Source organism: Bombus pyrosoma, linkage group LG16 (assembly GCF_014825855.1).
Source record: "Bombus pyrosoma isolate SC7728 linkage group LG16, ASM1482585v1, whole genome shotgun sequence".
In the NCBI taxonomy this organism is placed as follows: domain Eukaryota; kingdom Metazoa; phylum Arthropoda; class Insecta; order Hymenoptera; family Apidae; genus Bombus; species Bombus pyrosoma.
The window spans coordinates 3,218,528-3,245,123 of record NC_057785.1 but is presented as its reverse complement, the minus strand read 5'-3'; the positions used below and the strand labels follow the sequence as shown (position 1 = coordinate 3,245,123).

At 32.6% G+C, this 26,596-nt stretch overlaps 2 protein-coding genes across 13 annotated transcripts; one reads left to right on the top strand and one right to left on the bottom strand.

The window, feature by feature from the left end:
• The first annotated feature begins 1,067 nt into the window (after positions 1-1,067).
• LOC122576153 (A-kinase anchor protein 9-like) lies at positions 1,068-17,103 on the top strand. 11 transcript variants are annotated; one of them, XM_043746030.1, is made up of 22 exons: positions 1,068-1,239; positions 1,630-1,701; positions 2,640-2,730; positions 3,012-3,185; positions 4,146-4,267; positions 4,336-4,593; positions 4,663-4,836; positions 4,905-7,514; positions 8,032-8,172; positions 8,316-8,602; positions 8,671-9,365; positions 9,439-9,566; positions 10,015-10,071; positions 10,656-10,823; positions 11,232-11,300; positions 11,556-11,870; positions 11,934-14,271; positions 14,342-15,327; positions 15,403-15,678; positions 15,770-15,946; positions 16,014-16,393; positions 16,451-17,103. In XM_043746030.1, the coding sequence occupies exons 5-22, from the start codon at positions 4,202-4,204 to the stop codon at positions 16,557-16,559; spliced, it is 9,234 nt and encodes a 3,077-aa protein (XP_043601965.1). In that variant the 5' UTR covers positions 1,068-1,239; positions 1,630-1,701; positions 2,640-2,730; positions 3,012-3,185; positions 4,146-4,201; the 3' UTR covers positions 16,560-17,103. The 11 variants fall into 11 exon arrangements, with proteins under 11 accessions (XP_043601965.1, XP_043601966.1, XP_043601969.1 ...); XM_043746031.1 differs by lacking the exon at positions 3,012-3,185; XM_043746034.1 differs by lacking the exons at positions 1,068-1,239; positions 1,630-1,701; positions 2,640-2,730; positions 3,012-3,185 and adding an exon at positions 3,510-3,686 and having other exon boundaries at positions 10,018-10,071.
• A 49-nt stretch (positions 17,104-17,152) lies between these two features.
• On the bottom strand, positions 17,153-23,878 carry LOC122576162 (2-phosphoxylose phosphatase 1). Of its 2 annotated transcripts, XM_043746055.1 has the most exons (5): positions 22,813-23,878; positions 20,608-21,855; positions 19,962-20,129; positions 19,310-19,875; positions 17,153-19,240 (listed from the first exon to the last, which is right to left on the bottom strand). In XM_043746055.1, exons 2-5 carry the CDS (start codon positions 20,696-20,698, stop codon positions 18,497-18,499), a joined length of 1,569 nt encoding a protein of 522 aa, XP_043601990.1. In that variant the 5' UTR covers positions 20,699-21,855; positions 22,813-23,878; the 3' UTR covers positions 17,153-18,496. The 2 variants fall into 2 exon arrangements, with proteins under 2 accessions (XP_043601990.1, XP_043601989.1); XM_043746054.1 differs by having other exon boundaries at positions 20,608-23,878.
• Between the last annotated feature and the right edge of the window lie 2,718 nt (positions 23,879-26,596).

Genomic DNA, 26,596 nt, shown 5'->3' with positions numbered 1-26,596 from the left:
CAATAATTTTTGGTGAGTGACCAAAGATGTGTAGGATTTTGAATTATCATGCTGGAAAACAACACCCTTACAATCTTCCAATTCTGGTCGCTTTTCTTGAAGTGCATCGCTCAGTTTGGCGAGTTGCGGAACGTACACGTTTGAATTAATCATTTGGTTCCCTGGTAAAAGTTCAAAGTACAGAATTCCTTTATAATCCCACCAAACTGACAGCATAATCTTTTTTTGGTGAATCTCAGCTTTTGGTGTCGCCTGAACTGTATAAACTATCGACCTTTCGTCGCCAATAATCAGTCGTTTCAAAAATGAAACAATTTCGTTGCGTTTCAGAAGCGAGTCGCAGATGCGAATGCGTTGTTTCAAATGAATTTCGTCAAGCTGATAAGGGACCCATACATCGAGTTTCTTGACATAGCCAAGCTGTTTTATTCTTTTTTGAATACATGTATGCGATACATTGAGCTTCTCTGCAATCTCACGTATTGTGCTATAACGATCTGAATCGATAATAGCCATGATATGGGTCTCGTCAACTCCAACCGGACGACCAGATCGTTGAGCATTTTTCACTGAAAAATCACCAGAACGAAATTTGGCAAACCAGTTTTGACACTGCCTTTCTTTCAAAGCTTCATTCCCATATAGGGCATATAACTTCTTGTGTGCTTGCGATGCGTTTTTGCCTTTTCGGAAATAGTACAATAAAATATGTCTGAAATGCGTGTCTTGTTCTTCCATTTTTAAATTGGGATAAAAACGAAACTAAATAATTAATCGATACAATTTTTTTATTAAATTAAAACTGAAAGTCCAAAGAACAAGAAAACAATATAGTTTGGGTGCATTGAACACGCTGACAAAACAAAAGAATGTGCTAAGACCACCTATTGATAAAATCCGCAATCACTTAGTTGCCATCAATAAATGGTATCTTCACAATTTCTTAAGTTGGCAATATCTACATGTGTCTAATTAAATAAATTCAAAACATATATATTATAACTTATATATTATTCTAAGAAGTTAAGCACTTTTTGTTTATTCCATGACTATAATTCTTTTTGCTTCAAAAATTCAAGTGAAAATAAGCCAAAATGATTTTTAGAATCAAACTGTTTTACTATTGGTTCTTCTTGCGCGCGAAATAATTCTGCGTACTGAAATGCGCACTGGAAATGTAACGGTTGACCGTGGTTGAGTCGTTGCTCGATACGTATCATTCAATATTAAAACTTACTGGTAATATATTCTTATGGTTTAATTTACTTTCCATTTTAATTTAAAAAATTTGATATACTTCAATAATGTTTCTCTATATACATATTATATGATATAGTATATATTTCATAATTTTCTTTATGTATTTGAACAGAGTATAGATGTAAAGGGAATTATTAATTTATTTATATATAATTTATAGATTCATTCATTGATTATGTAAAGTTTAACGAAATGAACAAAAATAAAGTTAAATGAAAAGTAACAATTTGAAATTATAAACTTTATACTTCTCATTTACATAGCTATACTCTTAATGATGGACAATGAATAATATTATTATAATCAATTATATTGATGAATATATGTATATATGTTATAAGTATGTTAATAAAAATATGTATTTCTCAGGTAATTAAAGCCATCATGGACTGGTTCTGCTGTTTCAACAAATAAGGAGGAATAGCATTGCATATTACAAAAGTAATTTTATTTTATCTATTTTATTCGATATATTTTTGAATACATAATGAGTATACATGAATTTAAGATTTTAAATATTCTATTTACAAAACACATAAAGTCTTTTATTAATGGAAAAATATGTATACATATATTTTCGAATACTTTTTCAAAATTCTGTCAATCTGTAAACTAAAACGTTTAAAATTAGGAAAAGAATTCAACAAGTACTGTAGTTACAGTATACTTGGTTCAAAGCCAACTAACATTAATTAAAATAACATTACAGAAGATATTCAAACGCTCAAAGATGAGCAATGTTTACATTGAATATTCAAGATGAACATTTTGTTCAATAAATTCAGTAGATTGAGAAAATAAGATACACGATAATTCACTCTATATTTCTTCATAACATTGATGAAAGCTATTTAGAAAATCAGAACAGTAATTTGAGACAGATATATATTAAAATTTTTACAAATATATCTAAAATTATTTATAAATTAAAGAACAGACTTCAGACTTACTTTTTCACAATTTATATTAATTTATCACAGATACTAAATGTAATAAATTACTTGTTAATTTAATAAAGGTATGGTTCATCAACCCGTTCATTAATCATAAATATTTTGTAAAGTTATTTTTTCCTAATTTATGCGAATTTTTTTTATAAATATTAAAGACAGAAAATTAGATTTTCATATTTATAAATTAATAATTCTGAATGTGTTGGAATGATTGAAAGGGAGAGGGTTAATTGTTATCTATATAAAACAGATCAAATATTTATATGCAATAAATTTATGAGAAAGGTTTCTTTATTAATTAGAATATATATTTTTTAATTTCTTTTTACATTATGATAAAAGTTACTATTAGTAGTCATAAAATTTTGAATTATAAATCAACAGACATTAATAAAATCTAATAAATACATAATTATATATTTACAGAGCTGTCCATGGAATTCTTACAAACTATATTAACACATTTATAATTGATAATTTGTGGGAAAGATCAACTACTGGGAGAGAAAGAAATCAAGTAAGACATTGGGTTGTTGCATGTGAAATGGCTAATATTTTACAAAAATAATATTGTTTTATGATGGCCAAGATGTATTCAATCTATTACGTCATATTCTAATTAATTCTACTTTTAATAAATCAAAAGTTTTATTAACAATTCATCTGCAATACCTATCCATTTGTTAACTATTGATATGTTATTATTGCATTTATAACTGTTTTTTGAATTGTATTTTATATATTTATATATTTTATGTTTTTATGCAGTTATATATTATATAATTGTTATATAATTAGGTATTTGTATGCGACCGATTATTGTCGCGAAGATTGTATAGATTAATATTTAATAAGTGGAAGCTGGCGCCTAAAAGTTTTTATATGAATCTGATATGATAATGAATTCTAATGAACATTGACTACCAAGAGATTAACCATCCATTAAAACCGTGTGGCTTTTCAGCTTGTTATGCAAGTACTTATAATATAATAATACAACAAAACTAGCAAAACATTTAAAAAGAAAGAGTAAAATAAAAGAAAATAAAACAAAAAGAAACCAAAAAAAAAAAGAAAGCGATAAAAAGAAAATAAAACAAGAAAAGACGTAACCGTGGAAAAAAGACACAAGCGAACACTTCGAACGCGTTGGGAAAATTGTTATCTGTAAGTCTTGAATCGTGTTAGCGCAAAAAATCAAACATATGCAAATCGCTTGCCGATAAAAACATTTGACTTATCCCGCCACCCACGTGTATCTGTTTACAGCTAGTGACTTCACACATTGGACGAATGGATACAAGCTAATATGGCGTCAAATTAACGTGTAAAATACGCTAAAAATTCTTGGTTTTATATACATATAACTTTTGAACCAATTGATTTTTAAACTCAAAACTTATATTTTTGGATTCTATTTGTCGAATATTATCGGAATATATAAAAAAAGTCAATAATTTTTGGTTTCTCAAAGTAAATTTCAATCGACAACTCAATGTAGTGGCTACAAAAAGTATTTGAACATACCCTTATTTTTCAATGAAATATTTTTTTATCATATTTTACATTTTATTCCGATAGTATCAAATTTTTGTAGACTATTTTACATATACTATTAAATGATACAAAATTTAATATACCTGGATCTAATTAATATGTAAATATAAAAATGAATACAATGGTGTAGAAATGCTTTTTGTAGCCATTATAATTCAGATAAGTATGGTGGAGGAATGTAAGGATATAATATGGATTCTGAACACCGTAAAGTTCACATTGATGTAGGGCACAAAAGATCATAGTATATTATTTGATATTTTGAGATTTATTTAATATAGTAAACATGGAACATAAATAAGATATTTAAAAAACTGAACTTGAAAAATTATATGGAAATTAAAATTTTTATATAATATACAATTGTGGTTTCAGCTGGAGAGATATAAGGTAGAAAGAATTAGTAAAGCTCAAGGTTCGAGCATAGTCAAATGGATGAAATATCCGATGAGGAATCTTTCCGTAATGACAAATCTATGGAACATAGAAAATCTAATGTAAGAATAGGAATTTAAATCTATTTTGTTGTTTGTGAACATCAAAGCACTAATTCCATTGATTATAGCCACATGAAGGAGTTTCTTCAAAAGATGTGACACAAAGCAGTGTCAGTATGAGCGAAGGAGAAGCAGATGGGGATTTAGAAGGTCTTGCAGGAAGGGTGGTTCAATTAGAAGAGTTGTTGCAAGGGAAAGAAGCCATAGTCGAAGCTTTAAATGCGGAAATTGATCACTTGAGAGCAGAGGCCTCATCTCCAAACTCTTCACAAAGCCAGAGTAGTAGTATACACAGCAGAGATGTCATGTCTTTGTATCATATAAAAGTATGTAAAATCTTTTTTTTTGTTGACATAGTATATATAGATAGTCATGTGTTATTTTCAATCAAATAGCTACAAGAGTTTGAAAAAGCAGTGAATCAAAGAGATAACCTAATAGAAGATCTAATGTGGTCTCTGCAGCATGCTTTGTCTGTAAGAGATAATCTTGCTAGTCAATTGAACTCCATAAATGCTATGGAAATACCTTGTAAAGATAGTGATAAGAATAAGTGCTTGGAAGAAAAGGTAAGAAAATTATATTTTTTATTACCACAAAATAAAGAGATTTTTATTAGAAAATTGATTGTTTCTAGATTGATACTTTAGAAAAGACTGTAAGCGATCAAAGGTCAATAATAGAAAAATTAAATAGCCAGATGACCCAAAATCAAGAATATGTACAGACACTGGAAATGGAGAAAGAAACTCGAACAGCTGAGATTAACGATTATAAGTTGCAGATTAATAATTTGAACGAACAAATTCGTCTAAATGCTGCTGACAAAAATTTAAACATCGCTGAGACTTTAGAGCAACAGAAACAGTATGAAGTGCGTGTAGATAAGATAAAACAAGATATGCAACATATATTAAAAAAATTTACAACTGAGATGAATATAAATACTGCACGTCATCAACAGGAATTAAAAGAGCAAGCTGCAAAGTATGAGAAAGAGGTAATGAATATCCAAAAAGAATATGAAGAACATCTAAAGCAATTGAAAGAAGAAAATAAGACTATGGCTGATCGCTTGAACAAGGAACTGCCAGATCTGGAGACTCGACATGCCAAAGAACTCTCCATATTTCAAACGCAGTTAGCTCACTATAAGAAAACTGTGGAAACTCTGAAACTCGAGTTAATGAATCGTTCTGAATCCCAACAAACTGCCCAAGCTGAATTGAACGAACATAAATCAAAGTTCAATGAGTTTAGAGTGCAGGCAGAAAAAATTACACGCATTCAAAATCTAGATCATCAAAAGGAAAAAGAGATGCTACACGAACAGATTAAGTTGCATAAACTTCAGTTGGAGGAAGTCACTTCGAAGTATATAGCAGCGACTGCGGTTCTGGAATCGAAGGAAAGCATTGAACGTTCCTTGGAACAAGCCTTAACAAATGCTGCTGTGTTGAAAGAAGAGAACGAAAGTCTAAAATTTAAGCTCGATGACCTGTCGTCGAGATACTCGACAGCGCAATCGTTAATAGAAAATAGTCAGTCTCATGAAAGATCTTTAAGCAACAAAATCTATGATTTAGAGAAATCATTGTCCAGGCTTAGTGGTATAAATGTGAGTACTCTAAGCGAATTGAACGAAACTACGTATCAGACTTTTGACGAAGTGGCGATTCAATATCAGTTGACAAAACAAAAGCTTGAGGAAAAAGCAGAATTCGAGAAACTTTTAATTTGTAAGATTGAAGGTCTTGAAGAGGATGTTCGTAAATCAAAAGAAGAGTTAGAACAAGCAAATCTTACCAAGAAATCATATGAGAAACAGCTTAAGGATATGAAGAATGTGTGTGACAAATACAAATCTGAGCTGAGTTCCTTGAAGAAGAACAGTTTGGATGGCCAGAATATCCTGCCATTAGCAGAAGAAAGTAAATCATCTAGTCAAAGTATGAAAGATACCATCAGTGATCTGCTGCATAAAACTGAAGAGGATCAACAGGAAATCAAGAAGCTTAAAATGACTCTTGAGCTGAAAGAGACAGAACTTGCAGAATCCATAAAAAAAATGTATAATCTGTCAGACATGTTGAAGAAATCTGAGGAAGAGCGTGAACAACTGAAGACTGGACTAGCGACAGCATGGGCACAGTGTGCAGAGGTAGAGGAAAAATTGAATCAAACGTTAGCTTTAAGCGATAGTAAACTTGATGTTTCATTGTCATCATCCAATTATAACAGTGCCTTAATGAAACAATTTAAGCTGGATAGGATTGCTAATAATTCTGTAGATACAACACACGATAAAAGCATAGATATAAATAGAACTCTTGATGAGAAAACCGAAGATCCTAATACTAGTAACAGAACAGCATCGCTACAAGAAAAATTAATGCTTGTACTGGAAGAAAATAAACGGTTGCTGAAAGAAGTAGAACGTTTAATGAGTCAACAGGCAGACTATGAAGAAATGAAAAACAAAATGGATCACTACATTAATCTTTCAGAAAACCTTACCATAGAAAAGGAACATAAGAATGAAGAAAATAAAGCTTTGAAAAAGAAGTTAGAGAATATGCATTCACTACAAGATTCCGTAAATCAATTAACATTAGAGAAGGAGACTTTACGTAAAGAAATTGAAGCACTGATTCATGTTCATAACGAGCAGATAAACGCTATAAAAACCGAAACTACATCTGAAATTAGAAAAGTACAATCATTAATGTTGAGCACAAAAGGAGGCACAACAGAGTTAAACGATCTCAAAACCGAACTGGAAATGCGACACGCGAAGGAAATGGAAGAACTGCGTATGTATTTCGAACAAAAATGTTTGCTGATGGAGAAACAATATTCCGAGGAAATATTTAGTCAGCAGTCAAAAAAGATGTCAGACAATGATAGTGAAATTGCTGACATAACTGAAGGCTTATATTTCGGAGGTGCTGGCGATTGTTTGAACGTTTCGAATATCTCTGAGCATAGTTCAAGACTTGGTTCTCCAATAAAGGATGAGCAATCTAAGCATACCAGCCAAAATTTTAATAGTTATAAGTCTGAACTAGAGTATGAAATAAATATCAAAACTTTGCAACAAGAATTGCAAAACAGAATAATAGAGTTGCAGGAAGTGAAATTGCAATGTGAGAAATCTTTAGAAGAACAGAAAAATATCTATGAAAGACAGCTATACAATAACAAGGACAAAGAAAAACGCGAGTTATTGAAAAATATGGCAAATCAGGTAAGCAAGATGACTTGATCGTTTTATGAACTTCTTATTTGTGTATTTAATGCATTTCGTTTATCCTATTTTTTGTGTTAAATGTTGAATATCTTTTTGTGCAATATAATCGCTTCTCCTTCTTCTTCAAGAATATGTGTTACATGCTAATAAAAATTGATTTCTTTCATTCACTTTGCTGTACATTAGACTGCACTTTTTAAATTTGGTATGTCTTACTTTAATCTTTCAATAGTATGTTTTTTATGTTATTCTTTTCTATAATTGTATTTATTTTCGATGAAACGCATGATTCTTTAATTTATTTAAATGAAGCCTGTATTTTTTTAATAATTTTGTTCTTGTCAAAAAACCATTGTTTAGTTCTGAAAGCATTTTTAGAATAGTTTCCAATTACTAAAGGTCACAGATTATAAATTGTAAAGCAAAGTCGTTAGCTCGAACTGAGTACAATTATGATGTATTGTTTCTCTTGTAACTAACATGTTATTGTGTGACCACATATGTATGCATGCAGCATTGTCAAACAGAATGGGATGCGGGTGCGTTGGAAAACGGTGAATTAACGCAACTACGAGCGGCCTACAACCATCAGTTGGAAGAACAGATAGCACTAGCTAAGTTGGATATTGTCAATGCGCTCCAAGAACAAATTCAGGTAGTTTTAGATTTAGCCACACCAATTTACACGCTAATATCCTGCAAAAAATTGATTCGAATATATCCAAGACAAATGTAGTTTCCCATTGATATATTCACTTTCAATTTATCACTTTCATATCATTGTAATTTAATCAATAGGCACTTTTAATGGTCGAGTCGGATGTAGAAGACAATTGGCCAGCAGAATTGTTGGAATTACGAGACAAACTGACTGGTAATGCAAAGAAGGAGATGCAACTACTTAAAGAAACCCATACTGAGGAATTGCAACGTTTAAAAGAAGAGCATTCTCGAACTGTAGCTAGAATGATCGATCGTCATCAAGGAGAACTTAATAAAATTAAGTCAGAATGTGTTCAGAATTATGGTGAAAAAGGAGATCTTGATAAAGGCGTAGTAACAGATAATCAAATTCTTGAAGAAAGGTATTTACATTTCGAAAAAATTAAAAATCGTCATTATTTTTTATTTATAAAAATTTTGTGTTAAACAGGAATACCTTAAGTAAAACGTGCGTAACTCTTAAAACGTTGATCGAAGAACTGATAAAGTATTTTAGTATTTGTGAAGAGGAAGTTAATAATACTTTTATTACCAAAGTTATTAAGAGTCAATTATTTGATAGCGTCACTAATGAAAAAGCCATGCAAATTGATAAAACTGATGGATTGAAATTCAACGAATCAAGAGAGAACCAAGAGACTAGCTTATTGAACTCTTCTAAAATGAAGATACAAAGGATCCACTTTGCTCCAAAAACTACCGAGATAGTTTCAATAATAAATAGCAATGCCGAAACTTTACCAACTATTCTGGAAGAAGATGAGTGCATAACAGAAAAATTAAAGCAAGAATTGAACAACTGCATACATCGCTTGAAATCTGAAAGCGCTGAAATTCTTAGCACTTCTTTATCCACAAGAGAACGGAGACATAGCTCGCCTTTGAAAGATACTCTTTGGTTAAATAAAATGAATGAAGAACTGAATTTGAAACTTCATCATGCTGATGCTCTAGTCATCGGCTATCAAGAAGAGATTGGTCATCTGAAAATGACCATTTTAGATCTTCAAAGAAAGCTAATTAATGCAGAGAATAAAAAAGAAACAATCACAGAAGGTTATGGGGAAAATTATGACTTAGGTACTGACATTACTTTGCAAGATTTCTCACAATTGCAAGAAAAAGGTATGAATTCTTTTGAGGTATGCACATTGAACTTTTCAGTGGATATCTTTTGAAATTATGTTTTATTTTTCAGTGAGACATGTATTATCAAATGGAGGAGGAGATTGCACAGAATTGTTGCAACTGATAGATGAACAATCTAGACTGATTGAAAAATTGATGGAAGAGGCAAAAAGGGAAAAGGAAGATTTGCAGCAACAGGTAAACTGCAACTTCTTCTTATAAAGGATGCACCGATTGCATGTATTTTCATTATATAGAGTTGGTATGCTACATACAAAACAATTGTGGTGTATTGCATATTGAAGACGAGTTTTGTATTTGGTAGTCCATTATTTTATCTGTATCTACGAGCTTAGTTATTCATACATTGCACAAGACATTCTTTTTTTGTTTTTGAACTCATAATGAACAGTCTCATTATCCATGCATCAATATTTAACTTTTAATAGATTCGATTATCATTTGACAAGTATTTCAATCGATAGATGATCTTATGTTCAGAAATTGATAGAAAAAAATTTACGATAAAAATGTATGAAATAAAAGAGAAAGAAAGGAAAGAAAAAAGATAAACGACCGGTAAAAATGTATAGCTCCGTGATGCAGCTTTTTAGAAAGATTGATTGGCGTTCTGTTATCTTGCCAGCAGGTGCCTTTAGAACCTACTCCTACCCCATACATTCACAGGGTTTGCCGCCGAAAGGTAAATTATAGAATTACTAATACTATTATAAAAAGCTGTTCCGTAAGTTAACTTTAACCGCAAACCGAGCAATATTTAACAATAAATTGACAAGAACGCTATGGACTCTCTCAATTCTGATGAAATGGTTTATCACAAGAATCTACTAAATTTCATGCCATCATTAAAAATAATAATTTCCTAATGATTAATCAAGGCATGTGTTACATTAAAAGTATGTTTATTGCTATTAATCTCTTGTATGCATGCTATTAATATTGTAAATTAACTCTTCCTTATCCTCCCTGGTTGCGTTATTAATTTAATAACAAAGAATACATTTGAAGAAAGTTGACGAGCATTTTTCATGAGTATTTCAGAACACTTTATTTTTGTTGCTATTTATTTTGCACAAAGGCATTCGTTTTTAGTTTTATTTTTGATTACGATTGATTAAATGTGTGTTGATATAAATAATATTAAAGTTTATAACTCATGTAGCTGTTGAAGTGTACATTTTATTGATTATTTTTATTCAAATTTTTTACTTTCTGCTTTTTAAATGTTCAATTTTATTGATATTAACTGAAAAAAAATATGTGTAGATTGAGGCAGCAGATAAGCAATTAAAAGCAACTCGCAGATTTCTGGATGAGCAAGCAAGCGAAAGAGAAGCTGAGAGAGATGAAGCAGCAAAACAAGTGTATGTTCTGCAGGAACAGCTTAAAGAACGTGAACGAGAAAAGGAACGAGATCAACGCATAACATCTGAGGTGAGTCCTTGGGCATTATATTCATACTATTTAACAATACAATAATCTGATATAAACAATTTACGATTCTAATTGAAATATTCATTCGCACCCAAAACATCTGCTTTTTTTGATACTTTATATGGTGCGGACTAAATAATACATTTTAATCAAGTTCAGAAATTTCTTAAAATGATTATTTCTATCTGTCTTGGATTGGGATTTTTTAATGATCTTTACTGATCTCATATAAATTGATCAAACTAATAGATAACTTTTGGGATATCATAACTGAGTTCATTTTTTATGGTCTGCTATATTGTCAGCTATATTATGAAGTAATTAGGCAGCTTATAACACGCATTATCACTAACCTATTAACACGAGTTTTCCTGCACTCTGGTTTTGGTTTCTGTTTGTCGCACAAAGCAGTCTACACTATCACCCGAAGCAACGTCAGACGTCCCTGTGCTTCAAGCATCTGACATCGGTGCAGTTGTGAGTGGTCATTTACTTATAAGAATTAATACATTTAATAATATTTCAGATCCAGGCTCTACTAAGTACAAAGTATACATTTCATTTTAATAAAAATTAAGATGTTATGCATGTAACTTTTATTTTGTCACTTTGACAAATATTTTTTGTGTGCTTTACATATTGGTGATGTTTTCCAGCAGTTAGTTTATGGTTGTGGTAATGGAATAAACTCAGCAATTGCGAAGTTTCATTAAAAAGTCGAATGCAATGTAGGTGGAGGTTTTAGAGTCTCAGATGAGAGAGATGTCCTCTCTTATGTCTGACACAGAGGCCAGAAAATCCGAAACCGAGAGTGAACTGAAAGCAGCTATCGACAAGATTTGGGTACTTAGAGAAATCATCACAGACTTGGAACAACAACTACAGATCAAAACCGAGAAGGAAGAATCTCTTCAATTACAAATCAATCAATTAGAAACTGTGATTGCTGCGCAGACTAAGAACCAGCATGAGTTGGTCCAAGAACTGGATGCTGTTAAGATGGGTAGTGAAAGCAAGCAACTAAATGAACATATTATTCACTTACAGGTAAATTTTAGTGAAATACTTAATTTTGTTAGAACATACATTTTTAAAAATACGATTTTGTAGGAGGAATTAAGAAAACACAAGTTAAGTTCTGAACAATTCAACGTGAATTCTGCGGCATTGAAGCAAATGAAAACAGAACTTCGCGATATGCAGAATCAGTTAACTAAAAGAATCAGAGAACTGGAATCTGCGCACATGTGCAGTTCCAATTTGAGTTTGAGTCAACCAAGCGAAGATGTCTCTATCAGAGAGCAAATAGATGCTTCGCGGTGCCCTACTCCCGATGATCCTACTGCACCTCCAATGTTACCTCTTGACCAGTTACTTAAACTTAAGGAGAAAATGTTGAAACATGCCAGAGCTGAGGAAGTGGCACTAAAAAGAATCAAAGATTTAGAATTGCAAGTTGCTGCTTTCAAAAACCAGAACGAGGAATTACAAGCAGAGCAGGAAATTCTTCAGCAAACCACTTCTGAGCAGTTGTTTCAAATAGAAGCAATGCGTGGTAGATTGGAGCAACACAAGCAAAGTGCTCCATTTGCTCAGAGACAGGCTACATCACGCTTAGAACTACAACTTCATGAAGCTAATGCCAAGTTTCAATCTTTAGAACGAACCATTGCTGACAAAGATTTAGAATTAAAGGACATGAAGAATCAATTAGATAGAATTAATCAATTATTACAAGAGAAGGAAGCAGAGATTGCAAATGTGGTGCAAGTAGAAAGTGCTACTATTCAGAAGTTGAAAGAGCACGTAGAAATTATTGAAGAAGAGAAAAAGATTCTCCAGGCAAAAGTTGGTGTTCAAGAGCATGCACAGTTAGAATTACCGAGACTAATAGACAGTATGTTAGCAGATAAGAACGAGGAGATAGATCACCTGAAGGAACAGTTATCCAAAAAAGAAAAGCAACTTGAGATATATTCTTCACTGAATCTGGACGAAACACAATTAAGAGAGTTGGTACGACAGACAGAAGCAAAGAATAGTGCACGTACATTGAGCGATATTCTATCAATTCACTCGGAATGCGAAGAAACTACGGAAGCCATCAGAGGAGCCAATACGACACAAAACTTACCTAACGTATCTGCTTTCAAAGTTCCTACTTCACCTGTTCCAAAAAGTATAGATAATTCAACTGTACCTATAATGGACAACACTAAGATAATTCAGGTTCCTCTTCTAGACCTTGGATCACAAAGTCTATCAGCAAATTCCAGTCAACAATCTAGAATCTTAGACTTGCTGCACAGTGGCCTGGAGTCGAAATCTTTCACGTCGGAAAACAATAATTCTAGCGACAGAACTGACCACGCTACCCAGTCAACAAAACAGTGTACTCAAACACAAGAATTACCACGAAGAGAACGTGCTGATGAGAGAAGTGACGACAGTAGTAGTAATAGATCTTATGTTCCTTCAATGAAATACACTCAGACGTCTATCAATGAGACATTGAAAGAGGTGGAGAACTTGGAAGTTCAATTACAGGCAGTGAGAGAGGAATTAGATATGAAATCAGCAATTTTGACTAAAAGAGAAGATGATTTAATAGCTCTGCAGAAACTTTACGACGAGTTGCAAATGGAATTTAAAAATGTTGTGGAGACACTATCCAAAGATAAGTGTTTCTATCAGAATCAATATGAATTGTCACGAGTATCAGAGAATAAAATAAAAAAAGATCTTCAGGAAATAGAAAATATTTTAAAATTGAGTAAAGAAGAAATGCAGGACCACAAAAATAAGATACAAATGAACGAAAAAGTTATAATAGAATTGAATTTAGAGAATAATAAGTTAAAAAAGGATATCGAAGAGAAGGAACAAGAATTAGGACAGACACGGGAATATACTATACTCCTCCAGGAACAGACAAAGGAGTTACAGAAATTCAGAGATGTAATTCTCGAAAAAGATATCACTATCGAAACTATCCAAACCCGCAATATTGAGATCGAAAATGAAAATAAACAGTTGTACGAATTCAAAACAAAGTACCAGTCTACCAAACAAGAATTATTAGAATGTCAGAATGAGATTCAAAGACTGACCGAAGGTCTAAACAACAGGGATCAGGTCATTAGAAGATTGGAAGAAATGGCTAGACGCACCAGCTTCTCAGGAACATCCTCACCTTCTAACGAAAAGGATCAAGAAATCCATCACCTGCAGGAATACTTAAAAGAAAAAGATAAAGTGATTAGACAAATGAGTGACGATAGCAAAAGTCTGCACAAGGCTTTGGAAGCTATACAGAATAAGATGAAGGAATCTGGAAATGTTGTGGAATTGAGAAAGAAGTTGAAGGATGAAAGAAAGATAAATGCTGAACTGAGGAATATGGTGGATAATCTAAACAAAGATTTGTCTGACCTAAAGTTACCTGCACGTAAGTATTTCTTTATATAAATTAAAAATATAGTTTTATTACAATAATTATTTATTGTATAAATTTGCAGAACGATTGCAAGATGATATCGACATCGAAGACATGGTGCAAAGAGAGCTAAATTTATCAGCACACTTAGATAGAAAGATTATGAACGCCATAGAAAACGATGACGAGGATAAGAAAAAGACAGAAAGACAAACTCCTTATCAGGACTTCCAAGAAGCAAAATATATAGAACTAAAATTAAAACTGAGTCAAGCTAATAAAATCAATGAAGAATTGAAGAAGCTGAAAGATGATTTGGAGATAGAAACAGAAATGCTCAAGTGCCAGATAACAGAATACGAAGGTCGAATTTTCCAACTAAAGTCAGATTTAACAGAGAAATCAAAGAAAGTAGCGAAACTAGATGAAGAATTATCTTCAGAGAAGAATTTGATGAGAAAATTAAAGATTCAGATTGAAAAGGAGCATAGGGCAATGCAAGTTGGTTGTTCAGAATTAATAGAGACCCTCCAGAGTAAGTTGAAGGATTCTTTGGACAATGAGGTGAAGCTTAAAAATGAATTGTCCCTGCTACGAGATGAGCATAAGAATTTAGAGATTCAACTGAGTTTGATGAAAGACCATGTACAATCCCAGAAAGTCGATGATTTATCAAAATTAACAGATTTAGAAGCTGAAAGGAAGAAATATCTGTCATTAATGGAAAACTTTGAAAAAGAAGGAAGGGAAAACACAGAGCTGAAGGACACTTTGAGGAAATTACAGATGGAGAAGAATCATTTTGAGAAGCAACTAGAAGTGGAAGTGGAGAAAAATGAGAACTTAATAAGTAATCTGGTTTTGGTAAAGGGGACTAATGATCACTTGCAAACTGATCTCAGGCGTACCAAAGAAGAACTAAAAGCAAAACAAGAAGAAGGCGAATGGTTACAGAAGAGGATTAAAACCATGTCTGATGCGGAAACTAAGAGACAAGAACAAAAGATCAGTGAACATAGTGAGCTCAAGGCTTTGAGGAGAGAAATCAATAATGCTAGAGATGTCATAGTTAGTATAAGAATATATTAATTTATAACGACTAGTTTTTATGATTCTTTTTTCACGTGATTAATTTTTCGATAGATGGATTTGGAGGCTGACATGAAACAGTCAAAGAGAGAATTAACGGAATCTCTAGAACGGGAGATGAAGCTAGCTGAGACTTTTAAAGAAAGGGAAACTGATCTACTTAAAAAGTTATCGGCCGTCAAAGATGAGGAGAAGAACTCTAGGGATGTGATTGCTGAGTTACAACAAGAAGTAAAAGCATGTACAAAAAGAGAATTGGAGCTCACGAAGGAACTGAAGAGCAGATTTACAAACGAGAATATGCCTACAAAATTCATGCAAAAAATAAATGTAATGAACTTAATATTTCCTTACTTCTAGTAATAAACTCCTAGTTATCTTATGAATTGTTGTATCTTATAACTGATATTATGGTTTATAGGATCTCAGTGAAGTTAATGAAAAATACATGACAGAAAAGACTGTACTTCAAGAGAAGTTGATAAAATCAAGAGAAGAGAAGGAACAATTGAACCAACGAATTAAATTACTCGAAGATCAAATCAAACGAAACAAGGGACCTCAAGTTCCAAATGTTAGAATCCCAGAAATAGAAAAGGTAATTTCTATCTTTTTTCCATATATTCATTTTGTGATCAATGATACGATAATATTTTTTCTTACAGTTGCAACATTTTTATGGAAAGTTTCTGCGAGCGGATAGCAGACGCAAGGCTCTAACATATCAGAAACGATACTTGTTAACTATAGTTGGTGGCTATCAATTGTCTGAAGAAAATACTCTATGTGTACTCGCCCAATTGACCAGAGACCAACGATCCTACGCTGTGGTAGGCCGTAATAAGAAATCGCCAAAAGTTCGATTTAGGAGTGCGGTGCTTGTTTTGATTAGTATCCATAGAATGAAGTGGTTAATCGTGAGATGGAATACTGGCAAACGAATTGGTGTGAAAACTCTATTATGGAACATAGATCAGTCTTTCCTACCAATTCAAAAAGCCGCCATGAACCATTCGCCTCCTGTTCGAGATAAGACTACCTCAAAGTAAGTGAAGAATTATTAGAAAATGAACATTTTAACTATCTGAAATTGGATTTTTAGTGGAGATGGTGGTTTCGACACGTTTGAACAGTATTGCCAACGACTGAAGAATATTCAGCAGAGATTGGATTTAGCAGAGGCTGGGAATCTTCAGATTATTCCAGAATAGTATTACGTTTTGTACCTAAGTTCTGTAAGTGTCGTAAACAGTGATTTAACTATCACGTCACTGTTTTTTGAATGCGGTCATTATTGTGTGATCCGCATGGGATTGCTGTTTTCGATTGTTTCGCCAATCGAAAACGTTCGAAACTGGGCATTTTTATCGGAAAACATGTTGTTGCAAAAATTTGAGCTTCTTTCAGCTGTATTTTTTCTACAAATTGTATATAGAATTGTAGCATAGAAAATACGATATGTCGGACACGTGTTAAATTTCCACACCAATTATTAGAGGATGATGTATTATGCGTGCTACAACTTCAATACTATCCGTACTCGTAATATTTTTAAGAAATTGAACAAGATGACGTCATACTAGTGCTTATATATTGTGTTTTACCAAAGTTACTGATAGAAATATTGCTCTTAAGCATACTGTTATTATAAGGATACAAACCTGTGCCTTGTACATTGTAATAAGTGTTCTATTATTTATTTGTTGATGATCTGTACGTTTTTATATTGTGAATAAAAAATAGAATACCTTTTTATCAGATCGTGATTCGTTGATAGGAATAGATTAATGAATCATCCGTTCCATAGTAGTTTACGATATAAGTATGTATTTTAACAAAAGAAAGTATCTATAATTTCATTTTACATTTCATTGCCTCGTATATCTTTTTTGGATAAATATCATTTTGTACAGCTTTGCGATGCTAGTCTCGACCTGTGGAATTTTTTGGTGAGTAGATAAGTGATTTTAACAGCACTTTAAGTATGATCGTTCTTATACGAAGATTCTGGTCCATTGTAAATTTAACGAGAACTAATTTTATGTTAACGAGGAAATGATACTAATTAACAATGGCAAAGACGGTGAATTACATAGGATTCTATAATTTCCTCAACAACATTGAAAACACTAAACACAATTTCTGCTTGACAAAAGTTATTTACATATGTACAGTGAGATGTGTGATAAAATATATGGCGATCATCTAGCTTTATATGTATATATATGTATATTTAAAGCTACAATCGATTTTGTAAGACGTAATCTAAGAATGTAAGGCTTCCTTTTTCTTATTCGTTCGAAGACATAGTATCTAAACAGTGCAAATTTTACTATCATTTTTTTCATGTTTTATACTTTGCTATTCCCGTAATAAAGCATCGATTTCTTAACGATAAAAGAAATTCGATGGGCGTACGTTGCAGTTCGTTTTCATAAATTTGTAATACTTTCGTCATAAAATATTCAAACGTTAGGACTTATTACTTATTCGTATGAAGATTCAAATATACATTGCGTTGCGTTTCGTTTCCGGTTTAAGTATAAGGAGCTTGTAGAATGTTCAATTTTCAGTTCCGGATTGTTTTCCATTTCTTTGATTTCTCGCTAGAACGTCAACAAGTTGATTGCCACGCGAATTTTACATATTTTATCCGAAATGTACTACACCATAACATTAGTTTTTACAAAATATTACATTGTATTTGTGCACTTTATTCAGATAATTAGAGTGCGGATTTTTATGCATCTATAGAAAATTTGAAAGTGGAAAATTGCGCAGAATATACATGATATGAAAAAATATACGAAATATCCAAAGTATAATGCAGAGGTAAAGCAACTTTTTACCGAATCTGTATTTTATTTATTGTTGTAATTATATTCATATTTATATTCGTATTTATTATTGTAATTATATTCATATATGAATTTTTTATATGAGTTTAAAAATATGAATTTGTGTAAAATTCCGGATTTTGCTGATAATATTATCTAAGTTATTTACGTTGTTGAAAATCTTTTCCATGAAATTTATATTATTTTAAGCATTCTAAAATATTTAGTAAAATGTGTGTCATCGATGACCACCGTGGCAATCAATGTGTTAAACAAATTTTTATCTGGAAATTTTAGAACCGATCTTTTAATTATCCGCGCTTATGATTGGTACACGCATCCTTGAAGTTAGTTGCATTGAATGGTCCGAAATAATCATCGTGAAGTTGTCTGATGATCGTCTCAATCGGGCACAATTTTGAATCTCGCCGCGTTTTTTCCACTTCATTGCGCTCGATGTAACTGACACTGTAGAAATTTGCATTTCTACAGAACGGAATTTTTTGGGTGAAATCTTTTCCATTGATCACCACCCGGAAGTAGAAATCACTGGCTACATGGTTTTCGTTCTTCGGATTTATCCGATAGACCTCGATTACGAAGCGGGAAGCATAATGTGGCATAGTCAACTTGTCAGAAAAAATTCCAAGAGCGGTTGCGAGGTATTCCAGTGTTTTATCATGGCCAGAGTATAAAACTATTTTGGGTTTGGCCTCGGAGATAATTCGTAGCATGTAGGAAACGATATTTCGAAGTAGTCCATAAGCTCTTAGCAATCCATATTTTCTACGGCTGCTGCTCTTTGCCACTTGTTTAGACTCCCATTCTGTATAAGTGAACAAACCTGTTACGTGTTCAGTCTTCACACAAACCCTCTGAGTGTTAAAATCTATGCAGGGCAAGGAAGCACCATGGCAGATGTATGTTAACAATGCATCCTTCAAAGTATTTGGATCTGTCATTTGGGCTTGATCAGGGATCTCGAAGACTGCATTGGAAGCCTGTCGTATAAGCTCAGCCACTGCTGGATGAGATTTCAAATGATCAGACATTTCCTGTAACAAGAAACATTGTGTTAAGAAGACTCAATGTTAATTTCATAATAGAGACTAAAATTTAATTACTTTTAGGTGTTGTTTGAAGAACTTTTCAGCAGCGGGACATGCACAGTCTGTGTTACAGAAAGCATAGCTTTGACTTTCTTGCATAGTGATTTTGGCTAAATTTTGGAAACCGTCTGTCTCCAGTAGGGCATAGAGTAAAGCAACTGCACTTTGGACTGTTCTTCGATACCTAGTGCTATACACAACAATGTCTTTGCTGGATATAGAACCATTTCCCAGATTCAATTTGTGATAATAAGCATTTCTAAGTACAATTCCAGTTTTTAACAATTGTCCAATGCCAAGTGTAGTCAATTGACCAATTCTGCAATCTTTAGAATTGCTGGGCAGCATAGGAAAACCATGGAACGGACCCAAGAATTGTGCCCAAGCAGTTCTGGAGTAGCTGGAGACATTTTGCAAGAAATTCACATAGTTCTGATATAAACTTTCTAATTCAGGTATGGAATTAAAATCTCCACCGCAATTTACAATGCTTATATTTCGGATGTGCGCCAAAGGACCCCTGTCTCCATGCCGAACAAATACTAAAATCCCTCCCAATGTCAAATTCCCATCCAACTTTCCTAAATATAGAAAAACCACATGATTCTTCCATTGGCTTATTAATTAATGATTACTTAATAATTGTAAAATATTTTGTTTGCTATACCTTCTGTTTCTGCTGTAATATCACTTGGAGGATTACAAAATTGAAATATTTTTTTGGTTCTCATATCGGTTTTCAAATTCCTGGGAAATTCCCTGATGGAGATGTCATTATCTAGAACTCTGGCTTGCACTGAGCTCTTTTCATCTATTCCAATGTACTTGTACATACCTATATAATTTAACAAAACAGTTTTATTTTAAACAATTGCATTATCTTGGAATCCATATACATGAACATTTATATAAACGATAGGATGATATTCAATCCGCTTGCTATAAAAAGAAGTAACAAGAAAGAGATCAGATGGCAAAGGGTTCTTTAACCGTGTTTACGTATACGGCTCACAATAGGCCAACGAAGCCGATAATGTGAAATCGCGTATGTGCTAGTTAATCGCATTGTTACGTATGTTTATTTACGAACGCTCACGTTACGATAAAATAATGCATTGATATCAACGTGCTGTTTAAAGAAGCATTATTTATTATATACTTAAAAGAAGAAAAGAAACAAATACAATAATAAATAAAAATGAAACTTCTTACAAAAATAAATATCGAATGCATGGAACAATTAGGATATATGCTGAAAACAGAAAGAAAAAAAATAGAAGTCGAGGAAAAACATGTCAGATTCCTTCAGTTACCAGCAACGAGGAGAAAGATCCACACGCTGAGAATGACATAGCAGTAGAACGCTCGATGCTGGTACGAAAGTCGGACCATTTCCGCCAACATCCTGCGGCCGACCCTGGACCCAGCCAGGACGTTCCTGAATCTCACGACCTCGACGTCGAGGACGTAGCTGACGGTAACACCAAATCGAACAACCAGAGTAAATCCGGTTCAACGACACTTCTCCAAGCTGCATCCTCTCTTCTCAACGATCTTGCTGCATAATTCTACCCTGATAGCTTTTGGAGAACTCAAAGGGATGAGAATCCCGTGAACTACGTCGTCAAGCGAATTTCTCACGTCCCTCCTCGACACTGGCTCCAACCAGAATATTTCGGTGGATGCAGATGCTGGCCTACTCTCTGACATTATCCTTAAACTAATTTTATTTTACTATTAATTATTTGTTTATTTTCGTGATTTATCGCCGTTGGAGGTGTTGAGCTTTTATATTAAATTAATTATCGTTCCTCGTTTACGGTTAGTTAACGGACTGCATGTAGATGTAATATTGACGGTTCTCGTTGAATTTGTTTACGATTATAATATCATTTTACTATTTCACAGGTTTGTACATTTAGTAAGAACTTCCTAGCAGATGTGGAAAGTATATCGAGTACCTCCGTACTCACGTTAAATCGCAGCAGGTTAGTATCGAGCGCAGGCGCTTCTCTTTTTCCTCGCAAATCTCTTTACACTTTAATTTTATATACTTTCAGGCTCGTTATCTGCATTGTTTGGACGATTCGATTATGAAAAAAAAAGTTGAAAGAGTCGATGAACGACCCCTTTCCCAGAAGCTCCTTTAACACGAAAATAATTCAAGGAAAATCTCTCTTTCGCGCGGAACATTTACCCTTCTTCAATTATTATCACCAAATTTTCATACATATTTACAAATTTGCGTTTTTACAATGATAATAACAATATCGAATTATCATACGTCAAGCGTGGATCAATGAGTTTCGATGACATTTCGTAACAACAATCTTCACTTTTTACATCTGAGTCATTTTACTGTAGGAATTAAAGTTTAAAGAGATCACTCACAACGAAGATCGAGCGAAGCTACAACCTTACTAAAACATTTTTCTGCGACTACGACAGGTAAGCCGCGCTCCTTGCGACAGTAGGTTATTGAAGCGCGCTTGCGCGCAATGTGTGCGGCTCGATTGGCCTGGTCTCTGTTTTAAATCCATTTCGATCCGCGGTCGAGAGAGCTGCAAAGAGGTTTGCTTCAACGATGGGAATGCGCGATATTCAACGGTTCATCAAACTGGACTCAGAAAAATATAAAAATCTATGCTAGAAGAAAGAACAAATAACTAACAACTTCACGTACAGTACTTGGAATCTCTTTTTGTCTCTATACTTTAACTTCTTTTCTTAATTTAATTATTCAATATATTTAATTATATTATTTGTATAAATAGTTGGAGGAGAAAAGACATGTAAAAAAAGTTTTTGATATGACGGTCAACATTTGAATTTGATATTTAGAAAATTTAGTTTTAATTAAATATCATTAGTTACTTTTAACGTTTATTCTAATTTTATACAAATATATTGCAAGAACAAAGTAATTATTTTAGGATATAGTGTTTGTATGAGCATTCGTTAGGTAAATCTTTGTCAAACGCGGATTCTCGGTTAAAAGAGTGAAAATAGGTGAGCTGGGAGCGCAGGCGCTGGTGTATCTATTTCCGATCTCAGGTGTACGTCTAAATCTTGTCTTGCTTATCCTGGAAACATTTTATTGATGTCTTCAAATTAATTTTAATAATCTGTAATGAAATCTTACGCAAACGTGAAATATATGATTTAACGAAGATGAGCTTTACTTTCATCTTCCAATACTTTCGATATTTTAATTCTTTTTATTATGTACTTATTTATAGAGTTTATTTTATTATATGTTATAAAAAAAGCAAAGATGTTAGACGACTTTAAGATCCTTATCAGTACTTATTTCTATCCGATATTTTACAGAGGAAGAAGATTAATGTTTTCACGGAGAAGATTGGAGATTCATCAACTAAGAAAACAGATAATAAGTAATATCAGTTAGTTGAACAACTCAGATACTTGATACTCGGATAACTGAATAATTCACCAGTGTATTTCATAGCACTGATCCACTTTTTTTTGCCATTTCTGGCTATTGAACATCTACCTACAGAGGGTGGGGATGTCTAGGCGGAGACACTGAATTGATAATCAGTCGGCAGACGACGTAGACGAAGTTGATTACGGTTCCACGAGGCGAGCTACGCGGGTAACTCGAGCTAACTGACATGATATGAGAGCTCGAGACATCAACTACGGACAATCTAGCCATCAGCCTTAAGCAGAATATATTTACGGTAGACATACGCCACACGTGTGCCCAGCTCTTCCTAGAGCTACAAAGTGACGTCAACATCCGTTCCCTCGTTGTCGGTTAGCACACCATACAAAATGTACGTATCAAAATGTTTCTAAGTACAAAAGGTTGGAATTGACTATTTTAATTAGCTAAGTTGAAATAGACAGTATTTATTATAGCTTTATCGAGGTCTAGGATAATAGGGTAATAGGTCTCTAAAAAACTGGCGCAGCAGGCACAAGAATATTATAAAAACACAGTAGAGTTATGGAAAGCTTTACTTTCCATTGCTTGTTCTGCTAGTATTTTTGCAACGATGATGATGAATTATTGTTGAGGATAAATTGCGAAACAAAAAGATTCCCGATTTCTTAATTGAAATCTGGATTGACGCAAGGACACGGAAACTATAGTTGCATAAGGAGTCTCGCGTACTCGGCTGTGGAGACAGAGTCACTGAACTAAATTTTCAAGGATTCATACATGGTAATCGAACAGTATAATGGAACGAAAATTAAACACGAAGAAAAACGCGATAAGATCACATACAATAATAAAAAGTGCCAGTAAGATGGCGAAAGATACAAGGTCGTATGCTATGCTAATAAGATGAGCGATCCTTGAGCGATCATTTTATTAATCAAATCAAGCCCTCTGTGGTGACACATTCGTACAAGTAGAGCGCCATTATACACAATTAAATGCAGAGCATTCCGCAATAGAGGCGCGCATAATCACCGATTGCTTTTCGCGCCATCGTTATGGTGGCAATGATCTTGCCAAGGCTACAAGATCAAGCACGACGATCATCACGACGGATAATAATCGACACAGTTACATCACTGTGAAATTAGATTTCTACCATAGACGAGGTATAGAATAGACATGACATCTTATTACTTTTATATTAGTTCAAAATAAGGCTTTAATCCTTTTTTGACAGTATGCAATACACATAAACAATATTTTATCCATTAAAGACTATTAACTAAATTTTAAAAGAAAAGAGATTTTTTATTGTTAAATAATTGAGTAATTAATCATCCCTCTTCAAATTTTTTATTCTAAATTGACTTTTTTGAATAGTATTCTTTAATTAATTGTTATTTCTCCAGCAGTCTGTTGATATATGATAATTAAAACTTTCCTTCTTGAAAATATGATTGTAAATATATGATAAATATAAACTCTCTAAAATACGATTGTAGTTATTTTATGCTAAAGAATGCTTCCATATGTAATTACCTTTTCCATGTATTATGTAATCAATCAATTTTATTTGACTAGATTAAATTAAAATTTAACAGAAACATCTATGAAACAGAAAATACAACAACTTTTTCACTGTTTTCTATTTGTTAATATATTTGAATTATTGAAATATATTTATTAATAATAGTATGAATAATCAAATGAAATACTATAATGATACTTTTACTAATACCAGATTCTATTTAATAGTAAGGTATAATAAGGTATACTTGGATAACATAAATTTCCTATTAGATCATAATTTTATTCATAATTGCTAATGGATATTTTCTTAAATATGTCTTCTATTCATCAGTTTAATCAACTGTCATATTTTGTTAAAGGTTCGTCACTCCTTTTCCTTCTTCCTGCTTCCTAGAAACATAGTGGTGCTTCAAAAGCCAAGAATGTAAGCATCTTTGAATATTATATGCCAATTATGTAATTATATTTTGTGAAACAACTAGAACTACGGGCATAAACACTTTCATTTCTTCTCTAGTATTACATATGTACAATTTTTTAATTTATACATCAATTAATAGCAAAGTAAACAATAACAAAGAATTATTTTCGATTAAAGAAATTTCTTCTTTCATTATAATTTTGCTATCAATTCTCAACAACTATTCTAAGTTACTAATTATTAACAATTTTTAATAATAATAACATTTCTATTAAATAGATATATTCATAAAGTATGGTAGGATAATTTTTCTCATTTTTTTCTTCTATTTGTTGATATGTTTTAATTACTTATTAATAATATATATATATTAATAACTGTATGAATATTTAAATAATATATCGTAGTGGTAATTTTTCTATAGCTTAGTTTACTATACCATATTTTATTTAATAATAGATAGGGATTTGTATAATACACGAAAATTTTCCGTTAAGAGCATAATTTTATTCGCAATTGGCAATAAACATTATCTTAAATATGTTGTTTATTTAACAATTTAATTAATTTGAGCATTTGGTTAGATTGAATTATCGCGCGCTCACATGAAAGGAAGTCCGTTCCTATTGGCAGAAAATATTGCAAACTCAAACCGAGCGCTCCTATTGGCGGAAGCTGTTGCAAAGTCTCCACGATTGGTAATTTAGGATTAGTATTGAAATTCGTGGAGCCAGCATGCGTCGCGTCACATCGTCATTATTAGTACCATCATTTCGATTTTATCATCATTTTTATGCTTCTATCAGCATCACCTAAATAGTACGTTTTTATTTATTCACTTATCAATCATCATTTTTAGTAAAATTAAGTAGTTTTCCGAAATTTCTTTGTACTTTTATCGTTGATTACATATTTGACGATTAGAGTCATCGATACTTTATATTACGGGCCACTGAAGCATAATTTGAATTCTATTATTGATTTATTTTGCTACAATTTGTTCAAATATTATAAGCTATTAGTTTTTTGTACATTTACTTGAAATTGTTGGTTTCCCTTTGTATAGATTATTCGCTGATGAAAGACTAGCGGTTTACAGCACTGAGGCTATGGGAGATTCATAATCGATAATTCAAATCGATATAAAAACGACGCTGCAGATGATTAATAATCAATTGCTTGACTTCTTATGCAGATTTGATAATGATTGAGTTATTATAACAAAGGCATGTATAGGTATATACATATCTATTTTCTTTTTTTATTCGACCAATGCTAATCTTTGCTACACAATTGTTATACAGCAATGTACAAATAACTTATTAAGTGTATGAAAGCTTTGAATATTATATTCCAATTATGTAGTTAAATATTTGTGCATACGTGTTGCTTCAATTATTATCGAATGAAGTGTAACTTTTCAATTATTAGAATACCAATTTTTATCTTTATTTTATATCGACAAACAACGTAAGAACAAATTGTGATATTGAATATTTTATTAGAGATTGTTTGTAACCTGAATTTGTGCCATGAATTTCGATGGTTCCTGTTCGATGACGTCATTGATAATGACTTTCTGGGCTATCACGATCAGCATCGATGACAGTTCCTCGCATCTGTGGTGAGTCGCATGTATTTTTGTTCCTCCGGTCACTCAATCATGTCGTAGGACGAAAGGTCCGAATCGGCACGGGTGATTGGTTGTATTACGTAGAATTTTTTGCGAGCACAGTGACCGCGGGTGTTTATTATACTCGTGAGTAGTAACATTTCCTTTTTTTGTGTGTTATTTATTAGTTGAGGATAGGTCTTCTTGCACATCGCGTTTTTGTATTACATTATTTGTTCTTGTATTAATAGTATTAATATAATGGTTCTAATTGATACAAACGATATAATATTAAGAATTAATTTGCATATTTGCGATTGAAGATAT